The following is a 20,777-nucleotide window of genomic DNA, read 5'->3' on the forward strand; positions in this document are numbered from 1 at the left end:
CCCGGCGACACCGGCGGCGGGGGGCGGCGGGGGGGCCGCGGCTCCCCATGTGCCTGCGGGCCCCGCGGGAGCCGCAGCGCCGCTCGCCCGGCCAGCCCTGCCCACGCCCGCCGCGGCCCCGGAGCCCCGGGGCGCCCTGGGGAGCGGCGGGGGAGCGCGCCCCGCGGGCCGAGGGCCCCCCCGGCCCCCCGGCGCGCCCCGCCATGGGGGACTGAGCCGGGGGGCTGAGCGCGGCGGGGCGGCGGCGGGCAGGGCGGGGGGCGCGCAGCCCTCGCCGGGCTCGGCGGGCGCCGGGGCGGCGGGAGGCGGGGGGGGCATCCCGGGAGGATGGCAGAGCCGCCCCGGCGAGCCGAGCCCCGGCGCGCAGGGAGCCAGTGAGAGGGAGGAGAGGGGAAAACACAAACAAGCAAACAACCCACAACAAACAAAGCGGGCAGAGAGCAGCGCCGAGCCCCGCCGCCCCTGCCCCAAAGGCGCCCGCCCGCCCGCAGCCCGCACAGCCGCTGCCCCAGCGAAGATGCGCCCGGCCCTGGCCCACGGACTCTGCTCGCTGCTGCTCAGCCTCTGGGTACCCAGGTAGGAGCTGCCCCCCCCCACCCCCCCAGCCCCGCCGCCGCCGAGCGCCCCGGCCCCGCGGGGAGGGCGCCGGGAGGCCGCCGCGCCCAGCCCCGCGCCGGGGGCGGGCTGCTCAGGGGGCTCCGGGGGGGTCCCGCCGCCCCGGCCCGGCCCCGCACGGCCCCGGCCCCCCGCTCAGGGCGCTGTCAGGGCCGCTGCCCCCCCCTCCTCGCCTTCCTTCCGTCCCGGCGGAGCACGGGCGGGATGCGCGGCTCCCCCCCGCTCCGGGAGGTTGTTCCCCCTTCCTCCCCGTCCGGAGCCGCCCCAGCGCCCGCCCTGCCTGCCTCAGTTTCCCCGCTCTCCGCGGGCGGAGGACGGGCCTCGCTGCCGGGCCGCCCCCCCGGAGGCCGGAGGGATGCCGGCGGGGATGCCACTGTCGTGGAGGACGGTGCCCACGGGATGGGGGCCTTTGGGCTCCGCACCCCAGGGGTGCGCACCGGGGCGGGGGATTCACCTTCATCTCCTCCCCGGCTCCGCCGATCCTAGAGGCGAGGGGGGTAAGGGGGAGCCGCCTGTCTTCCAGAAAACGGCCCCCCAACACTCACCACCTCTGTCCGTCTCCATCTCCCCCGCGTGGCTAGCAGCTCCCCTCCGCCTGCTCCCAGACTTGTCCGCTGCAGGCAGCCAGGGGTTAACCCTGGTGCTGGTGTGAGTGGGGGGGTCCCCCGCCCTTCCCCCTCCCTCCAGCCCCTTTAAATATAATTTGTTAACGTTGGGACTTGTATTAATTAAAGCAGCAGCCGCTGCAGCCTGTGACCTGGGGGCTTGTCACCGTGAAATCAAGTTTAAATCCAGATTTCAAGGGGGAAGAGAGCTGGGGGGAGCGCTGTGTCCTCCTAGGGAGGGTGACAGTGACAGCTCCTTGCCGGTCCCTGTCCCCCCTGAGCCCTGGGTGGAGCAAGAGGCGGAAGGACCTGCCCTCTGCTCTCCGGGGACCTAGACCAGGGCCCCTGCCTCAGTTTCCCTGCTGTGCGATGGGGAGAAGGACCATAACACCCCACCCCCACCCCTGCGGATGCCCTGGGAGAAGGTGGCAGTTGCTGTGACTGGCTCAGGACAGACAGGGGACAAGGTCCTTGCAGTGCTTGGGGCAGGAGCCGCTGGGCTTGGGGATGGTGGTAGCTGTGGACCTGCTTTGCATCTCGTGTCAGCCAGGGCTTGCTTCGGCAGCACGAATGAGCACAGGAGCCGGGCCGAGGATTCCCCCTCCTGTGCAGGGGCTTTGGAGGGATGCACCCCCTTCCACTCTCCTTCTCTCCACTCTCCCTGCCTTCGACTCTCCCTGTTGGAGTCATTGTGGATCTGCAGTGGGGCAGACCCACATATCACCCGTAGAAGTGGTGGGGTGGGTATAAACACCCTTGGGAAGCTGGAGAAAGCAGCAGCCTGACTCTGACAGCTCCCCTTCCCCCCTGAACAAGCTGTAATTCTGCAGGGACCCTGGGGCTGAGCCCTTCCTCCAGAGCTGGGTGAGTGCTGAGCTGGGGAAGTCAGTCCCTGACCCCCGAGAGCACTTCTGTCCATGTACCTGCACCAGGCTTGCAGGATTTGGGGGAGCAGAGGAGGAGTAACCCTTCTCCCCAAGACCCAGCTGCTCTGTAAGGCAGCTGCAGCCCTTCCTACAGCATCCTCCTCCAAGTTTCATTTCTGTAATCAAGGTTCAAAGGGCTCCAAGCTCCTTGCTCCTCCCAGGGACCCAGCTCGTGTCTGTCCCGGGGAAGAGGGAGCCCTGCCTGGAGAGAGCTCTCAGCTGTGCTGAGCAAGGAGCGTGGCGGTGCTGAGCTCCTGATGGACCCTGCTGCAAGATGCAGGATGCTGCTGGGCATCCCGCTGCCTGCCGCTCGCTTTGCAGGTCCTCTGCTTGGACACTCTGGATCCCAGGGTCCTTCAAGCCATTCCCTGGAGCTGGGCAAACACTTCCTCCCCTTCCATCTCCCTCTCCGCATCCGTCTGTCCTGTGTACCACTGTCTTAGCTCCATGCACCTCTCTCTGGACATGCTCTGTCTGTCTCCCCATACTCCATCCACCTCCCTGTTTCCCCAGGCAGCATCTCTACTTGTGTAAGTCCTTGCAGCCCTGCCACGGACCATGTGCCCCACCTTGCACCCATCCATCTGCTGGTCTCTGTGCTTCTGTGGTGACAAGCATCAGGTCCAGTGGGGCTGGGGTGTGATGGTGGATTTGGGATTGTTGCTGGGAGCTTGAGGGTGTTCAGCAGGGTACCTGGCTCCAAATTTCCCATCTGAGCTGACGGGAGAAGGCGGGTCCCTCTGGTTACCTGCTCTGTGAGGACCAGGAGTGCCAGGGGGGTACGGGACATGCAGGGAGGGGATCAGCCAGCAACAGGGATGGAGCCAGACCCGGGATGGGTCTTCTGCTCTGGGGTCTCTGGATTCCCAGGGGGAAACCCACACTTTCTGGGGAAGGTGAGCCAGGGCAGTCTGTGCCCAAGAGTCTGCACTGTGTGGCCAGGGTGGGAGATCCCTGGGGGAGCACACAGAGGAGGTGCAGCCCTGGGAGATGCTGGGCTCCAGAGGCAGGAGGGCCAAATTAGTCTGCTGCTGGGCACAGGCTGCCTGGGTGTCTGGGCTGTGCCAACAAGGCTGGAGAGGATTGCAGCCCCAGTGCTGCTGGGGCATCTCTGCCTGGCAGAGCTGCTGTTGTGCCCAGAGGTTTCCCAGCATTCTCTTTCAGCAGCAGGCACAGTGTGGGTTGAGGAGCATATCCCCTCCCCGTGTGTGTCCACCCCAAGATTTTCTCCTTCCCCGAAGGGGAAGCGACCGGTTGGCACATTGCTTCTCTGAGCTCACAGGTTTCCCTTTCCCTCCCAGCTCCTGCTCCAATGAGATCCTGGGCCTGAAGCTGCCGTCGGAGCCGGTGCTGAACGCCAACACGGTGTGCCTGACCCTGCCGGGGCTGACGCGGCGGCAGCTGGAGGTCTGTGTGCGCCACCCCGACGTCACTGCCTCGGCCATCCAGGGCATCCAGATCGCCATCCACGAGTGCCAGCACCAGTTCCGAGACCAGCGCTGGAACTGCTCCAGCCTGGAGACCAAGAACAAGATCCCCTACGAGAGCATCATCTTCAGCAGAGGTAAGGCCTGGATGGTCTCCCTCCTCTTCCTCTTCTTCTGTCCAGCTCCTACTCTCAGGAGCCCTCATGGGCTCCCCATGGACCCCTGGACAGCTCTTCCCTGGCCCAGGGGACCAGGCCAGCTCTCCAGCATCCCCATGGATGAACGCAGACAGAGCCTGAGAAACCTCAGGGTCTGCCAGACTGAGCATCACTGCGCTGTGGCATAGCTGGTCTCTTCTCCATGCACCTTCGTACCTGTGCTGGCCCTTGTCCTGAGCTGTTCCTCCCTGCCCAGCCCCAGCTGCTCCCAAAGCTCCTTCCAGGCCCCACCACTTTCTGGCATCTTCTCCCCATGCGGTGTAGGCTGGTGTTTGGAGCGGTGCCATGGGTGTGCAGCACAGTTGGTGGGTTTGAAGGTGGATGCCGTGCTCTGGGATTCGGTTTGGTGGATGCAGTGAGCATCTTGGCTCATTCCTGCTCTGGGGATGGTGTCTCAGTGCATCACAGTGAGCAGAAACGCCCCTAGCTAATGGGACATAGCTCTGTGAGCCCATCATCCTGCTGTCCTGCCTTTGTGTTGGCTCCCCAGTGCAGAGAACTGAGGGCTCTCTGTTTTGTGGGACCCTAGAGCATGGTGGCATGGGGGGGCAGGGAGACAGGCTGTTCTGGGAGCTTGCCTGCCCACAGAGCCCCCACCTGTGCTGCTGGGAGAGCTCTCCTAGCCCTCCACGGCCTGCTGAGCCCTGGTGCCAGGGTCTCCTTGTCTCCCTCTCAGGCATGGCTGACTCTGCCTGTACCAGAGCCTCCCCGACTGATACTCTCTCCCTCAGGAGCGGACTCTGGGGGTGCAGAGGGGCTGCCCTCCATGGTGCAAATCAGGGTTGTGACCTCATAGGACCTTCTGTAGGACTTGAATATATCCTCTCACCTAAGTACCCTTCTTGAGGCCTGGGCCTCAGCATATTTCTAAGTGCCTGTTGCCCCAGACCATGGGCAGGAGAGGTCAGTATGGTGCCCGTGGCAGGCAGGCAGGCTGCTGAGGGCAGGCAAGGTGCCCAGCAAACACATTGTTCCTCCTGAGGAAGGTGAAAACTACCGAAGGTGTTGCTCACCTACCCCTTTTGGGAGCCTCCTAGCCTGGTGCCCAGCCGGGAGTTGCCTCCGCCCCCCGCTTCTCCAAACATCCTTTCACATCCTACAGCATCTTCTCTCCCTAGGACTGGGAGGAGAGTCTCACAGAGGAGAGTTTGGCAGCTTGAGGCTTATGTGCCTTTGAGGGGATGCGGTGGCAGGAGCCCCCAGGCAGCTGTAGCAGGTGGGAGGATGACTGGAGAGGGGAGCACAGAAGCACGGTGGTGCTGGGAGGTCCCTCGTGTCCAGGGCAGATGGGCAGAGCCTCACTGGAGGGGATGCTACCTTGGCGAACCTGTGGCATCAGGTCTGTGGTCCTGCTGTGGAGCAGCTGTGACCCCTCTCGGCACACCGGTGCCTGGAGAAGGGCAGCGTCTCTTCCCTCCACCAGCAGCACCCAGGTTAGGGCCTGGCAGGGAGGGTGGGGACCGTCAGCTCTGATAAGCATCGAGGTATTTCCAGGTCCTCTGAGGAATGTGGTTCACTTCTAGTCTCCTCAGGCGGCAAGAGACACTGACTTGCTGGCTCAAGTTGCTCACACACCCAAGGCGAGCTTCCCAGCTCTGGGTCCCACCAGGCTGGGTGAAATGCTCCAGCAGCAGAGAGCATTGACCTTTTGCATCCCTTCCTCAGCCCACCAGGTCTGGACTTGCAGCTCACTTGTGTCTCAGGTGCCACCGCAGCCCTTCCTGCTGTCAGGGCTGGGACCGATGGGTGTGGGGACTCCTGCAGTCCCTAGTCTCTTGCCCCAGTCTCATGGGTATGGCTCAGCCCAGGCTCCCAGCACCGGTGGGATCCCATCCCCTGGAATGGAGATCCAGCACCAGGGGAGGATGGAGGTAGGGGTGGAGCAGCAGAGCAGATGGGCACCTCATGGCACTCCTGTTTTGACAGCAGAGGGTGCAGGATGAGCCCCGAGCACCCAGGCCACCCCGTGTGGTTGCTCAGAGTCATTCTGGCATGGAGAAAACCTTGAGGCTGGTGTCCTGGCCTGCTTCCAGCCCACTCATGTCCCTCGATAACAGAGCTGGAGCTCTGAGCTCTGCCTTGCAGCTGTTATGGACACAACCGTCAGAACAGAGATGCTGGGTACATCTCCTGAGCCCAGAGCCAGAGGAGAGGCGAGTGGTGGAAGCAAGGGGTGCAGGCTCCGTGCTGCGGGCATTGTTGCATCTGACCCCCGGGGACCAGGTCTCTGCTCTGTGCCCTGCCCCATCCTTGCCGTGCCTGGGAACGCAGCGTGCTTGTAGGATCATTTTTTGTAACCCGAAGTGACAGAACCCTTTAATCTTTCATTCCTTTTCCCACTTCTTCTGCCATCAGTTCAGCCGTGCGTGAATCTCACTTTAAATTATTTGTAGCTGGCTTCTCCCTCCCGCTCTCCCCACTTGGCTCTGCTCCCCACCTCCTGCATCTCTTGCATCTTCCCCAGCACGGGTGTGAGCCATCCGGGGCGCAGCACTGGTGCCTGTCCCACACTCTGCCTAGCATCCAGGCACTTGGTGGAGCTGGGGGGCTCATCCCCTGGGGACAGCGTAGGGGACAGTGGCAAATGAGTGCCTGTCACCCCATCGTGCTGATCTAATCCCAGAAGTTTGAGTGCAAGCCCTGGGGAGCCAGAAAGGAGCAGGGAGGCTTCAAATCGGACAGGGCTGGGAACCTGGGGTGGCTTCTGGGCAGCATAGCTGGGGACAGGGTTGCTGACAGCATCCTGGGCAGAGCACAGACCTGCTGGAGGCAACAGGGAGATGGAGCCATCCCTGGGGTGCAGAGAACAGTGGCTGCAAGGCACAACAACAGGTTAATGGAGGGCAAGCAGAGGGGGTGCCCAGGGATTTACCATCCCTGCTCTCACAGAGCCCCTGTTTTTTTTGAGACACCCCCATAGGCTGTGGGGTTTTCAGGTTTGGTCTTTTGATGCTGAGCACTTGCGGTGTGGGGTGTCCCTTGTACCCCTCGCTGAGCCTCCAGTGCCATCTGCATCCCTCATCCTCCTTGGCCCGTGCCCCTCCATGTGCATCCAAGCTCAGCCAGACATCCTCTCCCGGCCCCAGGAACACATGTAGGAGGATGGAGCAGTGAGGTGGAGGCAGGAGGCTGCATCTGCACCAGCAACGGAGACAGGTCCCCTGCCCCTGCTCTGAGGGTGAGCAGCACAATCATGTCCACCTCGCTGGAGAGGGTGGCCTGTTGCCCCTGGTATGTGGTCCCGCCACATCATCCACAGGCTGCCGAACACTGTGTGGCTTTGCTGGGCTGAACCATGCCTGGGTGCCTGCTGAAAACAAAGCTGCGAATGGTGGTGGGTCACCAAGCCTTTGTCCTTGTCTGGTACATGTGCACCCATGGGTAGGCGCAGTGCCAGCAGGCTGGGAGTGTCTGGCTGTTGGGCAGGGAATATCTGAGGTGTGCTAAGGGATCCCTCTTTCCTCTTTGCTGATTCCAACTTCATCTGTATGGAGCTCTGAAAGAAATGGGACCCCCACGCAGGGGTTGGGTGTCCTTGAAGGCCCCTGAGGGTGTGTGGCTGGAGGGGATATGGCTCTGGAGTCCAGTATCCCCTGGTTCCTTTGCAGCCTGTGGAGGGATGGGTGATGCCCTGTGCTCTCCTTAGAAGAGCTCCCTGGTGCCAAGTGGTCTGCGTGGCCATGGCCAAACCCTGATTTCTTATAGCAAGGAGGGAGGAACTCCCTGCAAGGCTGGAAACACCAGGTGCTGGGGCCCAGCCAGCTGTGAATCGGAGCTTGGGGAAGCTTTGCCGTGTGCTGAGGGAGGCAGGTGCTGTTACGGCTATCAAGGGAGATGCTCCCAAGCTCAGGACCCTGGTGCCCGGCTCTGCAGAGCCCCAGCCAAGCTCCAGTGCCTGCAGACCACAGCGCCTGGCCCGGCACAGCTGCAGCTGGGCTGCTGGCAGGGTTTTTGGTACCCCCAGGCAAGCCAAGGGCTTTGCCCACCTGGCCCCGAAGCGCACGTGGGTGCTTTGGATGCTCAGCTGCATCCCTGTGGGTGCCCCCATCCCCTGGACCTTTCCCCAGCTGGTAGGTGCAAGCGAGACCCTGGGGCCAGGGCAGCATTCCCGAAGGTGTGGGGCTGAGCCCGGCTCCCTGCAGCCTGCAGAGCGGCGAGGGCTGCCGGCTCGGAGCTCCGTGGGTGGACGGGGAGCGAGGGCTGCGGGCTGTCCCTGGCACGCTCAAGGAGGTGCAAGGAGGCAAGTCGGGATCTGCAGGGAGGCGTTTAGCGCCTGGCGCCGGGCCAGACCCTGGCAGGTTCACCTGCAGTTTAATTAGGGAGAGGGGAGGGGAGGGAGCGGGGCTGGGGGAGAGGCGGCGTGTTGGGACTGGCCGTCTCTGTGGGCCTCGCAGGAGGTGGCGGGAGAAGCTCTCCTCCGCCTTGCCAGCCTGCAGGGCCAGGGCGATGTGCCCGCAGATCTTGGCAGCTGCTCCCAACTCCTGGAGAGTGCTGGCCATGGAGGGGACAGCTGAGCATCCCTGGGGTACCCCAGGGTGCACCCAGACCAGGCTGTCCCAGCTGCTCCCTTAATGGCACCCGGGTGCCGCGATGATGTGTGCTGGGAGGCTGTAGCTGCGATGGTGCGATGGTGAGCAGTGGGAGGAAGGCCATAACTCCAGCTCTCCCTACCCCAGCAGACCATGGAGCCCACAGCTGTGCTTGAGCCAGGTCCATTGCCTTCGTCCCACATCCGCATGAGAGATGGAGAAACCGCAGAGTCCATGGCAGAACCAGTGCCAGCTGGAGCTTGGGGTCTGGCTAAATGGCTCCCCATCTCCTACGTACATCTGGACAGGGAAAATTTTCCCCTGCTAAGAAAGCCACTTTGGGATCTGACCTGGGGTTGAGATTTCAGGTCAATCCTCCTTGCCCATCACGGTCCTTTAAGTACACGGCAGGCTGGATGCGGGTAGGGGTGTCAGGGTGGTGCCCTCCGTTCCTTCTTCCCTGCAGGATGCAATACTTCTCCTCACACCTCCCATGGCTACAGCCTCTTCTGTGGTCTCTGAAGGGATCTGGGGACTCAGATGTCACTGCTGAGCTCTTAGGTGGCTGGGGTAGCTGGAGAGCCTCCTCTGAAGGACTCAGGGCCAGCTGCTGCACGCTGCACTTGGCTGTGGTTCCTGGAAGCTCCCACCCTTGCCGAACCCATGAAGCTGGTGGTTGTCACCTCCAGCCATGTTGCTCGCTGCTTTGCTGCAGTCCTTCAGGCACTGGCGTGGCCGGGGTAGAGCGAGGGACGTAAACTGAACCTCCAAGCAGAATTGCACTGGCATGGCTGCTGTGGTCGTGGTGCTGCCCTTGCCGCCTTCTCCCCATTGCTCGCAGCTCCCCATCAATGTGGGGTGAGGGAGGGAGGTGAGAAGGCAGGGAGAAGGGGCAGAGCCAGGCAGCGTGATACTGAGCAGGGAAATGACCATGATCAGATGGGGACAAGACTCCCAGAGCCCTGGGGTGTTAAGTCCTGGGGACCAGCCCATCCCCTGCCCACAGCCTGCGGGATGGCAGCTCCATGGATGAGGACCCATGCCTCATCCATCAGCTTGTGCATGGCTGGAGAGCAGCGGAGGAAGGAGGAGGGCTGGGGCTTGACCCCAGGGGTTTCCCCAGCTGTGGAGGGCACCAAATGAACCCAGCCTCTTTACCTACAAGGAGATGGGCTTGCTAGATGGACTGGGTGGGGTAGAGCTTCTGTCTGGGCTCCAGAAGGGATTTTAAGGAGAAGCCACATGGGAAATTATTCGTTAGGCTGGGGAAATGTGTGAGAAAGAGGCTAACGGAAAGGCAGGACTGAGAGGAGAGAGTCATGCTGGGTGGAGGGTTTACTGCCGCTGTCCCCAGGCACTGGCTGTGTGAGGAGCTGGGGATGCCGAGTGGGGTGGCAGCGACAGGTCCCTGCTCTTTGGCTGTGCCCAGGTTTGGCTCATGAAGGGCTGGAGCTGGCCCAGATCATGGAGACAGAGAACTGATAAGGGGAGGATTTGGGGATCCTGGAGACCTTCCTGTGCTGGTTCTCCATCCTGCATCGCTCACCTGGGGGCTGAAGTTCCCTGGATTTGGGCTGCCCTGCTCTAACAGCGATGTGGGTGTGTTGCAGGCACTGCCTGCCAGCGCTCTCCCCGGGGAGGCTGTGCAGCGTACGCACCAGCAGCCCCATTACCTGCCTGCTGAAAAATGTTGTTCAACTTGTGCATGGAAAGAGGCAGGCTGAGAGCAAGCTTGTCCCACACTGAGGGGAAGCTGGGAGAGGCTCCCGCTGGCTTTTAAGCAGCGCCTCGTTAATTTTTTAAATGCACCAGTGTCAAATTAACACACAAAAGAGCAGCGTGACTTTAAATGCAGGTTTCTGAGCTGCGTTTCATTTCCCTTTAATAAGATCATAGCATTTGCTCGGCGGGCGGCAGCGAACCACCGAGGAGACATACGTGATGGGGAGCATTGCCCAGGACGGGCGACGGCGGCGGGGAGCGGTTGTGCTCTCACCTCTCGTGACTCTGTGGTGCAGGCAGGGAGCTGGCAGAGCCCCTGCCTGGGACCTGTGCTTTGGGGTACTCGCCCAAATTCCCCGTTTGATGGCATGGATCTGCTGGAGAAAACGCCCCAAAACCTCTCATCTGCTCAGCCATAGCAAAGCCAGGGCTGATCAAACTGCTCTTGTTCGACAGAGGGAGAGAGGCTGGCGAACTCCAGCTATTTATTTATTCACGTGTGAAGCCTCAGCACAAAATCTGGCTCTCCCTCCTTCCCCTCCTCGTGCTGGGGCCGGTCGCTGCACACTGACACAAAGGGCACTGCGGGCTCCCTGCTTGGCCTGGGAATCACAAATAAAAATATTACTTTGCATTTAAAATAAAATAGAAGTTCCCAGGTAGGGGAGGCTCTTCACTCAGCTGCAGTGGAGCCAAGTGGCCCTCGAGCAGCCCCTGCTCGCAGGCCTGCGGAGGCCCTGCTGTGGGACCCGTCCCTGTCCCCATCCACCCCATCCCCAGCTAATGACGCTTGTGGACGTCCTCGCTCCTCAGCGTTTAACGACAACCAGCTGCTGGCCCTGGCAGTGTGTGGTGCGGTTGCGGCATGCTCTAACTAACTAGGGATGCTCGATTTTTCCAGCACGGTATCTCATTTAGAGCTTCTTGTGGGAGCCGACACGGCTCGCAGAGGGAAGAGGCATGGGCAGACACATGGGGCTGGACAGGCAGTGCTGTCTGCTCCTGTTGTTGCCTGATCCTGCACCATGTGGGCAAGCAGAAATGGCCCATTCCTCAGCAGAAATATTTCTCAGCCAGCATTATATACAGTGGGAAACTCTTGAGTGGAGGAGGGAGGAGATACTGCCTTTCCCATCAGAGCCATAATGCTGATGCCTGAGCAATGCTGTGATGGCATCTCCTGGGGTGATGTGAGCGCAGGGTGATGGTGGGAGCTGGGGTCCCAGCCAGGGCAGGGCTGGGCTTCAGGGCAGCAATGTGTCCTGGTGCGGATGAGGCTGGAGAGCACTGAGTGAGGATTCACTCATGGTCCAGGTGGGAGCTGGTGGATCAGGACAAGGCAAGGCACAAGCTGAACCTCTGGCTCACTACACCCCGGCATGATGCTGGGCTCGTCCAACTTCCCGCAGGGATTCGTACCACCCAGCCTGAGCCCCACTCTCTCCTTCCTTGCAGGCTTTCGGGAGAGCGCCTTCGCCTACGCCATCGCAGCTGCTGGCGTGGTGCATGCTGTCTCCAACGCCTGTGCCCTCGGCAAGCTGCAGGCCTGCGGCTGCGACCAGAAGCGCCGGGGCGATGAGGAGGCTTTTCGGCGCAAGCTGCATCGCCTCCAGCTGGAGGCCATGAACCGCGGCAAAGGCATGGTGCACGGGGTGCACATGGAGCACATGCCAGCCGAGACCCCTGGCCTCCAGGACTCCTGGGAATGGGGAGGGTGCAGCCCTGATGTGGACTATGGGGAGAAGTTTTCCAAGGATTTCCTCGATTCCCGGGAAACCTACAGGGACATCCACTCCCGCATGAGGCTGCACAACAACCGTGTGGGCCGGCAGGTGAGCAGGGTGCTGGGCAGGGGTGCGGGGTGATGGTGGCAGAGACAGTGTCCCCAGGAGATGTGCTGGAGGGCTGCGAGGGGCTTGTACTGGCTGTAGTGGGACACGTGGGAGGCTGGGATTGTCCCCAAGGCACTCCCTCTCCACAGTTTTGCCTGGAGCAAAGGCAGTGGCGCAGTTCTGCTGTGGAGCATCTGCTGGGGAGGGCAGAGCATCATTGCTGTCCCCTTGCTAAGGGACACTTCCCCAGGCCACTGTCACCTGCCTGTGCTGCAGCAGTGCTACGGGAGTGGCACAGCAATGAGTTCAGCTCCTGCCCCTCAGGGACTGGGTAAACTGGTGTCGGGCAGCGGCAGTGTGAAGGAGCTACAGACAGGGAGGAGAAAGCCACTGGCATCATGAGGACACAGCACAGGTTCCACAGCACCCAGCCACGGCTCTGCCTCTGGAGATGGAGCCAGTGCCCGGAGGAGGCAGATGTGAGTGGGACTGAGCCAGGCAGTGGTCGTCTGTGCCAGCTGGGAAGTGCAGCATCCCCTTGGCAGCAGAGGTTACACCCCACAGCCTTGTCCCCTGGCTCCAAGGGGGTGCTGGAGCCTGCCCAGGTGAGCAGGGCAGCCTCCCCTCCATTCTCATGATGTCAAGTCTCGTTAAAGGTGCTAATTAGTAGCTCACTGTCTGGAAGGTGATGTTTAAAAGCAGCCTGACATTGGAGACAAGAAGCATGCAGGCAGGAGGGGCTGGGAGAACGGCTGCATTTCCCTGTCTGGCTTTGCTCCCAGCAGGTGCCAGGGGGACCCCATCCCATGGATCCAGTGGAACATTTGTCCCCTAGACCCCAGCCACATACTGCCAAGGCAGCACAGGGGATGTGTAGTGGCTGTGGGAATGAGAAATTAAATATCAGAATTCCACAGGGAGCATTTCCCCAGGATGGCTCAGACATTTGGATGTGCCTCTTGCTTTGAGCATGTTTAAAGCCAGCTGTGAGATGGGGACGCTGCAGAGCAGGACCTTGATGTGTGCCCTTCCCTGGTGCTGGAGCTGAGCTTTACCATCCAGAAAAGCTGTCCCAGTTTGGCCAAGCTGTAAGTGCCTGGGGAAAGCCAGAGCTTTTTGCTTGTTTGGCTTTGTTTGCTTGTGTGTGGTGAAGGCTCAGTCAGCGTCAAGCAGCTAAATCCTCCACAGGCTGCTCTGTCCCAAGCCAGGAAAGCCCCTCCATCCCAGTTCTGGCTACAGGGCTCATCCTGGCTCCCCTCCAGCTCTGCGTGCCCCAAACCACTGGGACTCTTGGCAGCACTCATAAATTTGGGGTCTGTACTGCCTGTTTCCTAAGGAAAGCCCCACAGTCCCACATAGAAGGACGGGAAGGTGAGAGAGGAATACTTGCACAGGAGGATGTCACCGTGTGGCGCCTGTGGGATCCGGCAACAGCAAAAATGCCTGGGGTCTGCTTGTCCCCAAGGGCAGGCAGGCATGGAACCGGCAATGTCAGCTCTTGGTGGCTTCAGAGACAAGAGCTGGACTGATGGAAGAAGCATGGAATCTGGAAGCAGAGGCAGAGCAGGACCAAGGGGATAAAGGAGGGGATGGTACCAGTGCAGGTGGGGAAGCCATGGCTGGACAGGCTGCCCCCAGCTCAGGGACCCTGCTGAGATAAGGGTGTGAGCCCGTGTGCCGGTCGGGCTGTGTGCCATGTGTTGGAGCAAGGAGATGATGCTGTGCCTGGTCCATGCCTGTTGGTGCCATGCTTATTGCCAGGGCTGGACCTGGCCATCCACATTGCCTGGGGATGGGTTCTCCAGCTCCCCACCTGCTCTTTTAGCAACGTCGTGGGTCCCACACCCGCCCAAGCCCTCCTCACTCCTAGGACCATCTTTCTGCTGTAATAAGAAGCAGTCTACTGGGATTTCCTTCCCCTCCAAGTCCCAAGGCTTGAACCCCTTGAGCAGAGCCATGATGTGGACACGCAGGCCACGTGCTGTGCCCTGCCACATGCCATCCCTCTCTGTGCACTGAGCAGCTGCAGCACCCAGGGCTCTCCAGCATCTCATTGATGCTGAGCATCATCTCCGCAGTGGCTGTGTGTCCCAAGGGTGCTCTGTGCATGGGTAAGCCTGGCTCCCAGCTGAGACCCTGCAGTGCCAGGAGGAGGTGACAATCCCACCGATGGTCACATCCAGTGACCATAGAATGTGGGTTTCTGTAGTGTAGTGGTTATCACGTTCGCCTGACACGCGGAAGGTCCCTGGTTCGAAACCAGGCAGAAACACGCTGATTTTTTTCCTCTTTTGCATCCAGCTACAAGGCCAGAGAAGGGATTGCAGCTGCAGAGGATGCACAGCATCCTCCAACTGTGTCAGTGGTCACCTCGGTCTTGTGTTGGAATAGGAAGCCCTGGGGCAACATCCTATTCCAACTCAAGACTGAGGTGGGTGTCCTGCATCTCTGTGAGGGAGCAAGTTCCCCAGTGAGGAGCAGCAGGAGTGCACAAGAGGCTTTGCAGGTCCTCCTAAACCACCAGATCAGAGAGCAAACGAGGATGAAAGGCAGCCAGGAACTACCCATTACCCTCACAACAAAGACCTACGATAAAGCTCTTATGAGCGTGTCTGGGAGGAGCTGGGAATGTGCGAAAGAAAGCATCAGCGAGTCCGGGCATGTGCTGAACCTGGGTGTCTGTGAGACGGGGGAAGGACATGGCCAGGTAGGGGTGCGTGGAAGAGATCTGATGGCAAAAGCATGGGGCTGAAGCTCAGATGGGTCCTTCTTGGGTCTGCCAGCTCTGGCAGGGTCCTGTCCCCCCTGTGCTGTCCATGCAGGAGGGACAACAAGCCATCCCTGGGCAGGGATGAATGGGTGCTGTGGTGCTGGCGCTCGGGATGCTCAGCAGTGATGGCTTGAGTGATGGAGATGGCACACACACGCTGCCTTCTCCAGCCCCTGCCGTGACCAGGTGTACCCACAAATGAGCCCCTGTCTGGCTGTCACACCGCTGTCCCCTCCATCCTGGTGGTGACCATCCCAGCCACAGCCCTATATGCAGATTTTCCCTGGTCCAGCCAAGGGACCAGGGAGGGGATATGGGAAAGGATGAGGTCCCAGGGCCAGCGTGTTCCCGTGGGTGGTGGCAAGGATGGTGGCGAGCAGCTGGTGTTCCCGGCCGGCACACCCAGGGCACGGCGGAGAGGCCAGGCAGCTCATTACCTGTGAGGTGGAGGCTGTTCCCGGCAGGAGACAGGACTCTCAGCAGGATGGAAGCCAAACTCCAGCCCAGCCCACACCTCTCCGTGTGCCCCGAGCTCCAGGCTGTTTCTCTGACCTGCCTTCATTACCATAACTGCTTAGCAACGGGGAGATTTACTCAAAAACAAGAAAACAAGGAGTAAAAACTGCGTACCCCTACCAAAACAAGGCACTCCTCGCACCTCGTCCCCCCCAGGGAGGGGGCAGAAACAGGCATCACGTGTTGGGCGTGAAACTGGGTGGCTGGGCAGGGCTGGCATCGTGGAATGGGACCTTGTGCAGGGCCACGGGTCCCCTGAGCTCTCCCCGAGCCCTGGAGCATGACCCTGTGTGGGGGGATCAGACTGCGATAGTCTTTGCAAGCCCCAGTGTGGCTCTGGGTGGGGCTTAGGTGTCCCCATGGGAAGGGGACTTGTTGGAGCCTGTGCGAGCATGTGGGCATGGGGGCACACAACCCAGCAGGGAATCCCAGTCAGAACAGGGCAGACGACAGAAAGAGGTATAAACTGCCTCTTTCTAGGCTGTGCGGAGATGTGCGGCAACTCTGTGCCTCTGGAGATTGCTGGGCATGAGCTGTTTCCTTTGGCATGGCCACAGCAGCATCCCTTGCAGGGATGGAGGACATAGGGGGTTCCAGCACACATCCTGGGTGTTCAGCAGCATTGCCCAGGGAACCAAGGGTCCTCTTTGCCCTGCACTGGCCTCTGGCCCCTGCACGAGCCGCGCTCCCCAGCCAGCCCAAACCACAGCCACAGCCCAGCCCACACACCCTGGTCCTCGTGGGGGGTGGACATGTGGCACTGACCTCACTGTGGCCTCCCAAAACCACAAGTCAGTGCTGTGAGCATCTCCAATCCCTGCTTGAAATTCGGGTGGTGGTGGGAGGCAGTGTCTCAGCCCCCTGGCACTGTGCTCAGGGCTCCCACAAGAAAGCAGGCAATTGCTGAAAGCGGAGCTGCTCCCGAGAGTCCCAGAGCTGGGGCTTTATGGAAGAAAAGCCCTGGGGAGGGGAAAGCATCCCTCCCACCTGCCCTGCTTGCAGTGCTCCTGGCCGGTGAGGTACATGGGGGACTCCTGGACTTTGGGGTCCCAGTAGTGCTGCAAAGATGCAGCCACACTGGGTCATGGTGATGCTGTTGGAGCCAAGCAGCAGTGGAAGGTGAGAGCCAGGCTCCTTCTCCTCCCTGTGGTCAGGTAGCTCACCCTCTCCTTTAGGTGCTGATCCCTTGCTGGAGCATAAAAGCCAGTTGATACTGCCAGGATGGGAAGGGACAGGGTGTGGGACATGGGTGACGCTGGGCACAGCAACAGACTTTGCAGCTCCAGGGCTCTGATGGCTGCTCGTGCCAGTCCTTGGTGTTCCTGTAACGCCAACCCACAAAGAGCTCCATGATGGCTTCTCTGGTCTCCAAGAAAATCTTCTCCATGCTAACCCCTCTGTCCTTCCCTCCCTGCCCAGGTGGTAATGGACAACATGAGGAGGAAGTGCAAATGCCACGGCACCTCGGGGAGCTGCCAGCTGAAGACGTGCTGGCAGGTGACGCCTGAGTTTCGCCTGGTGGGATCCCTGCTCAAGGACCGCTTCTACGGGGCCACCCTCATCCGGCCCCACAACCGCAACGCCGGGCAGCTGGAGCCCGGCCATGCTCGGCATCGCCGCCGGGCCGGCATCAGTGAGCTGGTTTACTTTGAGAAGTCACCCGACTTCTGCGAGCGGGAACCGGCTCTGGACTCCTTGGGCACCCAAGGGCGCCTGTGCAACAAGACCAGCCCGGGCATGGACAACTGCGAGAGCCTGTGCTGCGGCCGCGGGCACAACATCCTGCGGCAGACGCGCAGCGAGCGCTGCAACTGCAAGTTCCACTGGTGCTGCTTCGTGGCCTGCGAGGAGTGTCGCATCACCGAGTGGGTCAGCGTCTGCAAGTAGCCGGGCAGGGATGGGTGCCCGCCCCAGGGTGCCAGGGACAAGCACGCCTGCCCGCAGGGGGGGAGGGAGACGGGGATCGACGCTGGGGGGGGAGATGGAGCCACGGTACCCGCTTCCCTCCACTCCGAGGGGAGCGGGAGAGGAGATGCTCGGCACCCTCCAAAATCAGCACTTTGTTGTCACCCGGGGAGGGCAGGGCTGCCTGCTGCCTGCTGCCCGCCCGGCCCCACACGAGAGCACCAAAGCTCCTGGCCCCAGGGAGCACACGGCCATGCTGTACAGACCGCCGACACCAGCACCGCTCGGGGGGGGGCGGAGGGTGGGCACAGGGGTAGGGGAGCACCCGCTGGCACCCAGCGGGATAGGGCAGGGTGGGGTGGGGGACAGCAGGGCGTGGGGAGCCCAGGGTGGGAGGGGAGGGGGGACACACACACTGGCACCGTGCACAGGTTTCTCCGGCCACATGCAAGGCCGTGCTTTGAGCGGAATGGGGATGGAGCATCTGGTGGGATGGAGAGGGGGCACAGCTGCCCGGGCTGGGATTCGCCTCTGCCGGGGCAGAGCTTGGGCCGGCTTTGGCTGTAGCATTGTGGCCGGAGGGGAGGGTGCCCGGGGCTGTGCTGTGCGTGCCTGTGTTATTGTATGGTAAGTTATTTTCTGATTGTGAATAAAAGTGGATTGGAGACAGTACAGGATATTTTGGGGTGCAGCAGCCTGCTCTTCCTGCTGCCCAGGCCTCTCCACTCCTGCAGGGTACCAGAAGGATGAAGGGGGTCCCTCAGTACTACCTACCCACTTGTGCAAGACTTTCTCCCCAGTGCTCTGCTGCCATCCATAATAACAGCCCTAGGAGGTGTTTGCAGACAGGCAGGAGGTGGGAACCCCCCCACTGGCAACCCAGACCTGTGCAAGGTGGCTGCCAGGAGGCTTCTGCCCAGCTGGACGAACACTGAACCCCATCCATCTTGTGGAAATCCCGGCTATTGGCTCCATGCCCGTGGCCGTGCCAGGGCCGGAGGCTGCACCGCTGCCCGCCATGCGCCCCGGGAAGGATGGTGGGGCCAGAGAGCAGGGAGAAGGGAAGGCAGCGAGGACAGGACAGGCAATGGGGGTCCTCAAACGGCACCTCGCTGTGGTGGTGGGGAGGGCACCCATCCGGCTGCAGCAGCCTGCGGGGGCCAGGCAGTGAATCATGCTGCTGGTATCTCCTGGCTGATAACTTCCCCGCTCCTCCCACGGCTGCACGCCCCTTGGGGCTACAAAAAAAAAAAAAAAGTGAATTAAAAAAAAACCCAACCCAAATCGAGGAGGAAAATACCAGGCTGGAAGGAAGCAAGTGCCCCGGGCCCAGCGGGGAGCGGCCCGTGTCTTCATTTCATAACGCTCCCGCAGGCAGCGGGGAGCTGGGTCAGCTGTGACGGATGCTCTGCCCTTCGCCACCCCCAGGCATGAGGGCTGACTTTGCCCCTCCAGGAGGGACTGGGTGGATGGGATCCTTGCCCCTGCAGCCAGCTGTGTTTTAGGGGCTGAGGAGAAGAGGAGGTGCTGGAGGTGATGGAGGGAAGCGTGGAAGCTCCTGTGATCTTGTGGCACCTGTGTGGCTCCTTCTGCCAGCGCAGCAGGGACAGCAGGGCAGATGGCCACCACACCTTTCACCCTTTGCCCCAGGCACTAGCTGGACCTCCTCCCCGCCCCAATGTTCCCTGGCCACCCCGTCTCCCCTTTCCCTCCCAGGCTGGCCAAAGCCCTGTGTCCCCAGGGCTGTGCTGCTCAGGGCAGTGGGGCTCTGCACATCCATCACGCTTCAGCACTTTGTAGGTGGCATTGGCTTCCCACCTCCCAGGGGCTGCTTTGCAGGCGCCTGTGATCTCAGGGCTGCCTGGGGTGATGACTGACTCACCACCAAGCTCTCCCGGCACCGCACTGGCCCTTTTGCTCCCCTGCTTACTAATCCCAGGCCACCTGCGCTGCAGCAACTGGATCCCAACACACAGGTCCCCTGGCCAGGCAGAGCTGGGGAGGGGACCGTAGTGAAGACAAGGTGTGTTTGATGATGCAGCCAGGGGATGCAGGGCAGGGCCGTTCGCCCCCAAGCACATCTCATATCCCGCAGCAAGGGACCAGGCTCTGAGCATCCCAGGGCTGCAAAAGCTGCAGTTTACTCTTCCTTTACCCCCCCATTTTGGGAATATAGCGCTGTGAAATGGTACACCAGTAATGCCAGCACAGCCAGGGTGTCACTCCCAGCACAGCCTGGCCACTGAGCCTGGCAAGCCACAATGCCTGGTGCTGTTTGGTTCTGCAGAGACCCTGTCTGAGCTTGGGACTCTGGGACATTCAGGGGGAAACATAAAAAGATCCCTTGATCTTGGTGGCTCTGTGGGTGGCATGGTCAGGGGTGCAAGTGCTGTGCTGTAGGGGTGCTTTGGGCTGCAGGCAGCATGCTCTGGGTGCAGGCAGCTCCAGGGTGCAGGCAGCTCCAGGGCACAGGCTTCCTGGTTGCAGGAGCTCATTCCCTCCTGGGGCCAGCTGGCAACCAACGCAATACCAACCTTCAAGATCTGCTCTGTGGCTTCCCTTGCTGAGTGTCTGGGAGCCACAGGCAAGATGCCAGTGTGCCTGTGGTTACAAAAACAGTGTCCCCATGCTTCCCTAACTGGGAACCAGCCACCAGGCAGCCATCCTAACAACCGCGCTGCTGGGCACAGAGAGTGTGCAGGACGCCTCCTCTCCCCACAGCCACTGCTGAGCCTCCAGAGCCAGTTGCCAGAGAGGGCTTGGCTCACCAGGGTCTGGGCACCCCAAACCTCTCCTCCTCCAAGAGCCTGAGTGCAGCCTCCCTGATCCACAGATGGGATCTGTCCCAGTCCCACCAAAGAGTCACGTTTCCTCACATGGAGGGACTATGTGAGCCTGCTGAGCTGCTCCAGCCTCGCACCTTCTGCTGCGTGGCCCCCCCGCCCCATGAGGGACACCTCCACCCTGCAGGGCACCACACATGGAGCTGGGCTGAAGTGGGAAGGTTCAAGGTGCTTTGCCCAGGAGAGAGGAATGACCATGAGGGTAGAAGAGCCCAGGCAGATGATGGAGGTAGTTTCCAGCAGGGGGGACCAGATGTTCCCAATGCTTTCCCATCATCTCCCTGCAAAGCCAAATCACTAAGGAAGTTCCAAAACTAAAAAAAAAATGGCCATCTCTTTCACATGCATGTCATGAAAAGGGCAGTGAAGGCTTCTAAAGATGGCAGCAAGTCTATGCTGGCAAAACCAGGTGGAACTTACTCCAATTTCATCAAGTATTTTGACCCAAGCTCTATAGATTCCTTCGTCCCTGAGAGTCCCTGCTGCAGAGGGAACCACCAGCCTGGTGGCTCTGCTAGGGCTGTGCGAAGTCCAGCGATTTTCTCAAAGTTTGAACTTCCCTGTCCCAGGAGCAAGAGAGACCTTCTCAGCTCCTTCCAGCAAGCCAAAAGTAAATCTCACTTCTTGCCCTTGCAGTTGTGGAGAGCGATGGGAAAACCTGACCTGAGTGTGACCGCTGAAAAAGCAATAGAGAGACCTGAGCTGGCCCAATCGGTTTGCACTTCTGCCAGGTCTGAAGCCACATGTGCAGCTGTCCAGATACTCCAGGCTGGTGCTCTCTCAGACGCTGGCCTTGTGCCCATTACCAGATACAGCGTGGAAAAGCCAAGGGGACAGTGGATTCCCTCCAGCACCGCAGGTCGCTGGGT

General features: G+C 61.0%; 1 protein-coding gene and 1 non-coding gene across 2 annotated transcripts; both read left to right on the forward strand.

Annotated features, from left to right (window-relative positions):
- Positions 1 to 421: 421 nt before the first annotated feature.
- Positions 422 to 17,047, forward strand: WNT10A (Wnt family member 10A). The gene is made up of 4 exons (XM_074828265.1): positions 422 to 576; positions 3,448 to 3,710; positions 11,498 to 11,874; positions 16,580 to 17,047. The coding sequence occupies exons 1-4, from the start codon at positions 518 to 520 to the stop codon at positions 17,045 to 17,047; spliced, it is 1,167 nt and encodes a 388-aa protein (XP_074684366.1). The 5' UTR covers positions 422 to 517.
- Positions 14,074 to 14,146, forward strand: TRNAV-GAC (transfer RNA valine (anticodon GAC)). Its single transcript has one exon. It is a non-coding gene; the product is annotated as a tRNA-Val (tRNA).
- Positions 17,048 to 20,777: the final 3,730 nt, after the last annotated feature.

Source organism: Strix aluco, chromosome 6 (assembly GCF_031877795.1).
Source record: "Strix aluco isolate bStrAlu1 chromosome 6, bStrAlu1.hap1, whole genome shotgun sequence".
Taxonomy (NCBI): Eukaryota; Metazoa; Chordata; class Aves; order Strigiformes; family Strigidae; genus Strix; species Strix aluco.

Excerpts from the sequence above, each read along its gene's own strand:
- WNT10A (XM_074828265.1), top strand. The coding sequence starts at position 518 with ATGCGCCCGGCCCTGGCCCACGGACTCTGCTCGCTGCTGCTCAGCCTC. Across the intron at positions 3,711-11,497 it reads GAGCATCATCTTCAGCAGAG|GCTTTCGGGAGAGCGCCTTC; the intron begins GTAAGGCCTGGA and ends CCTTCCTTGCAG. Across the intron at positions 11,875-16,579 it reads ACAACCGTGTGGGCCGGCAG|GTGGTAATGGACAACATGAG; the intron begins GTGAGCAGGGTG and ends CTCCCTGCCCAG.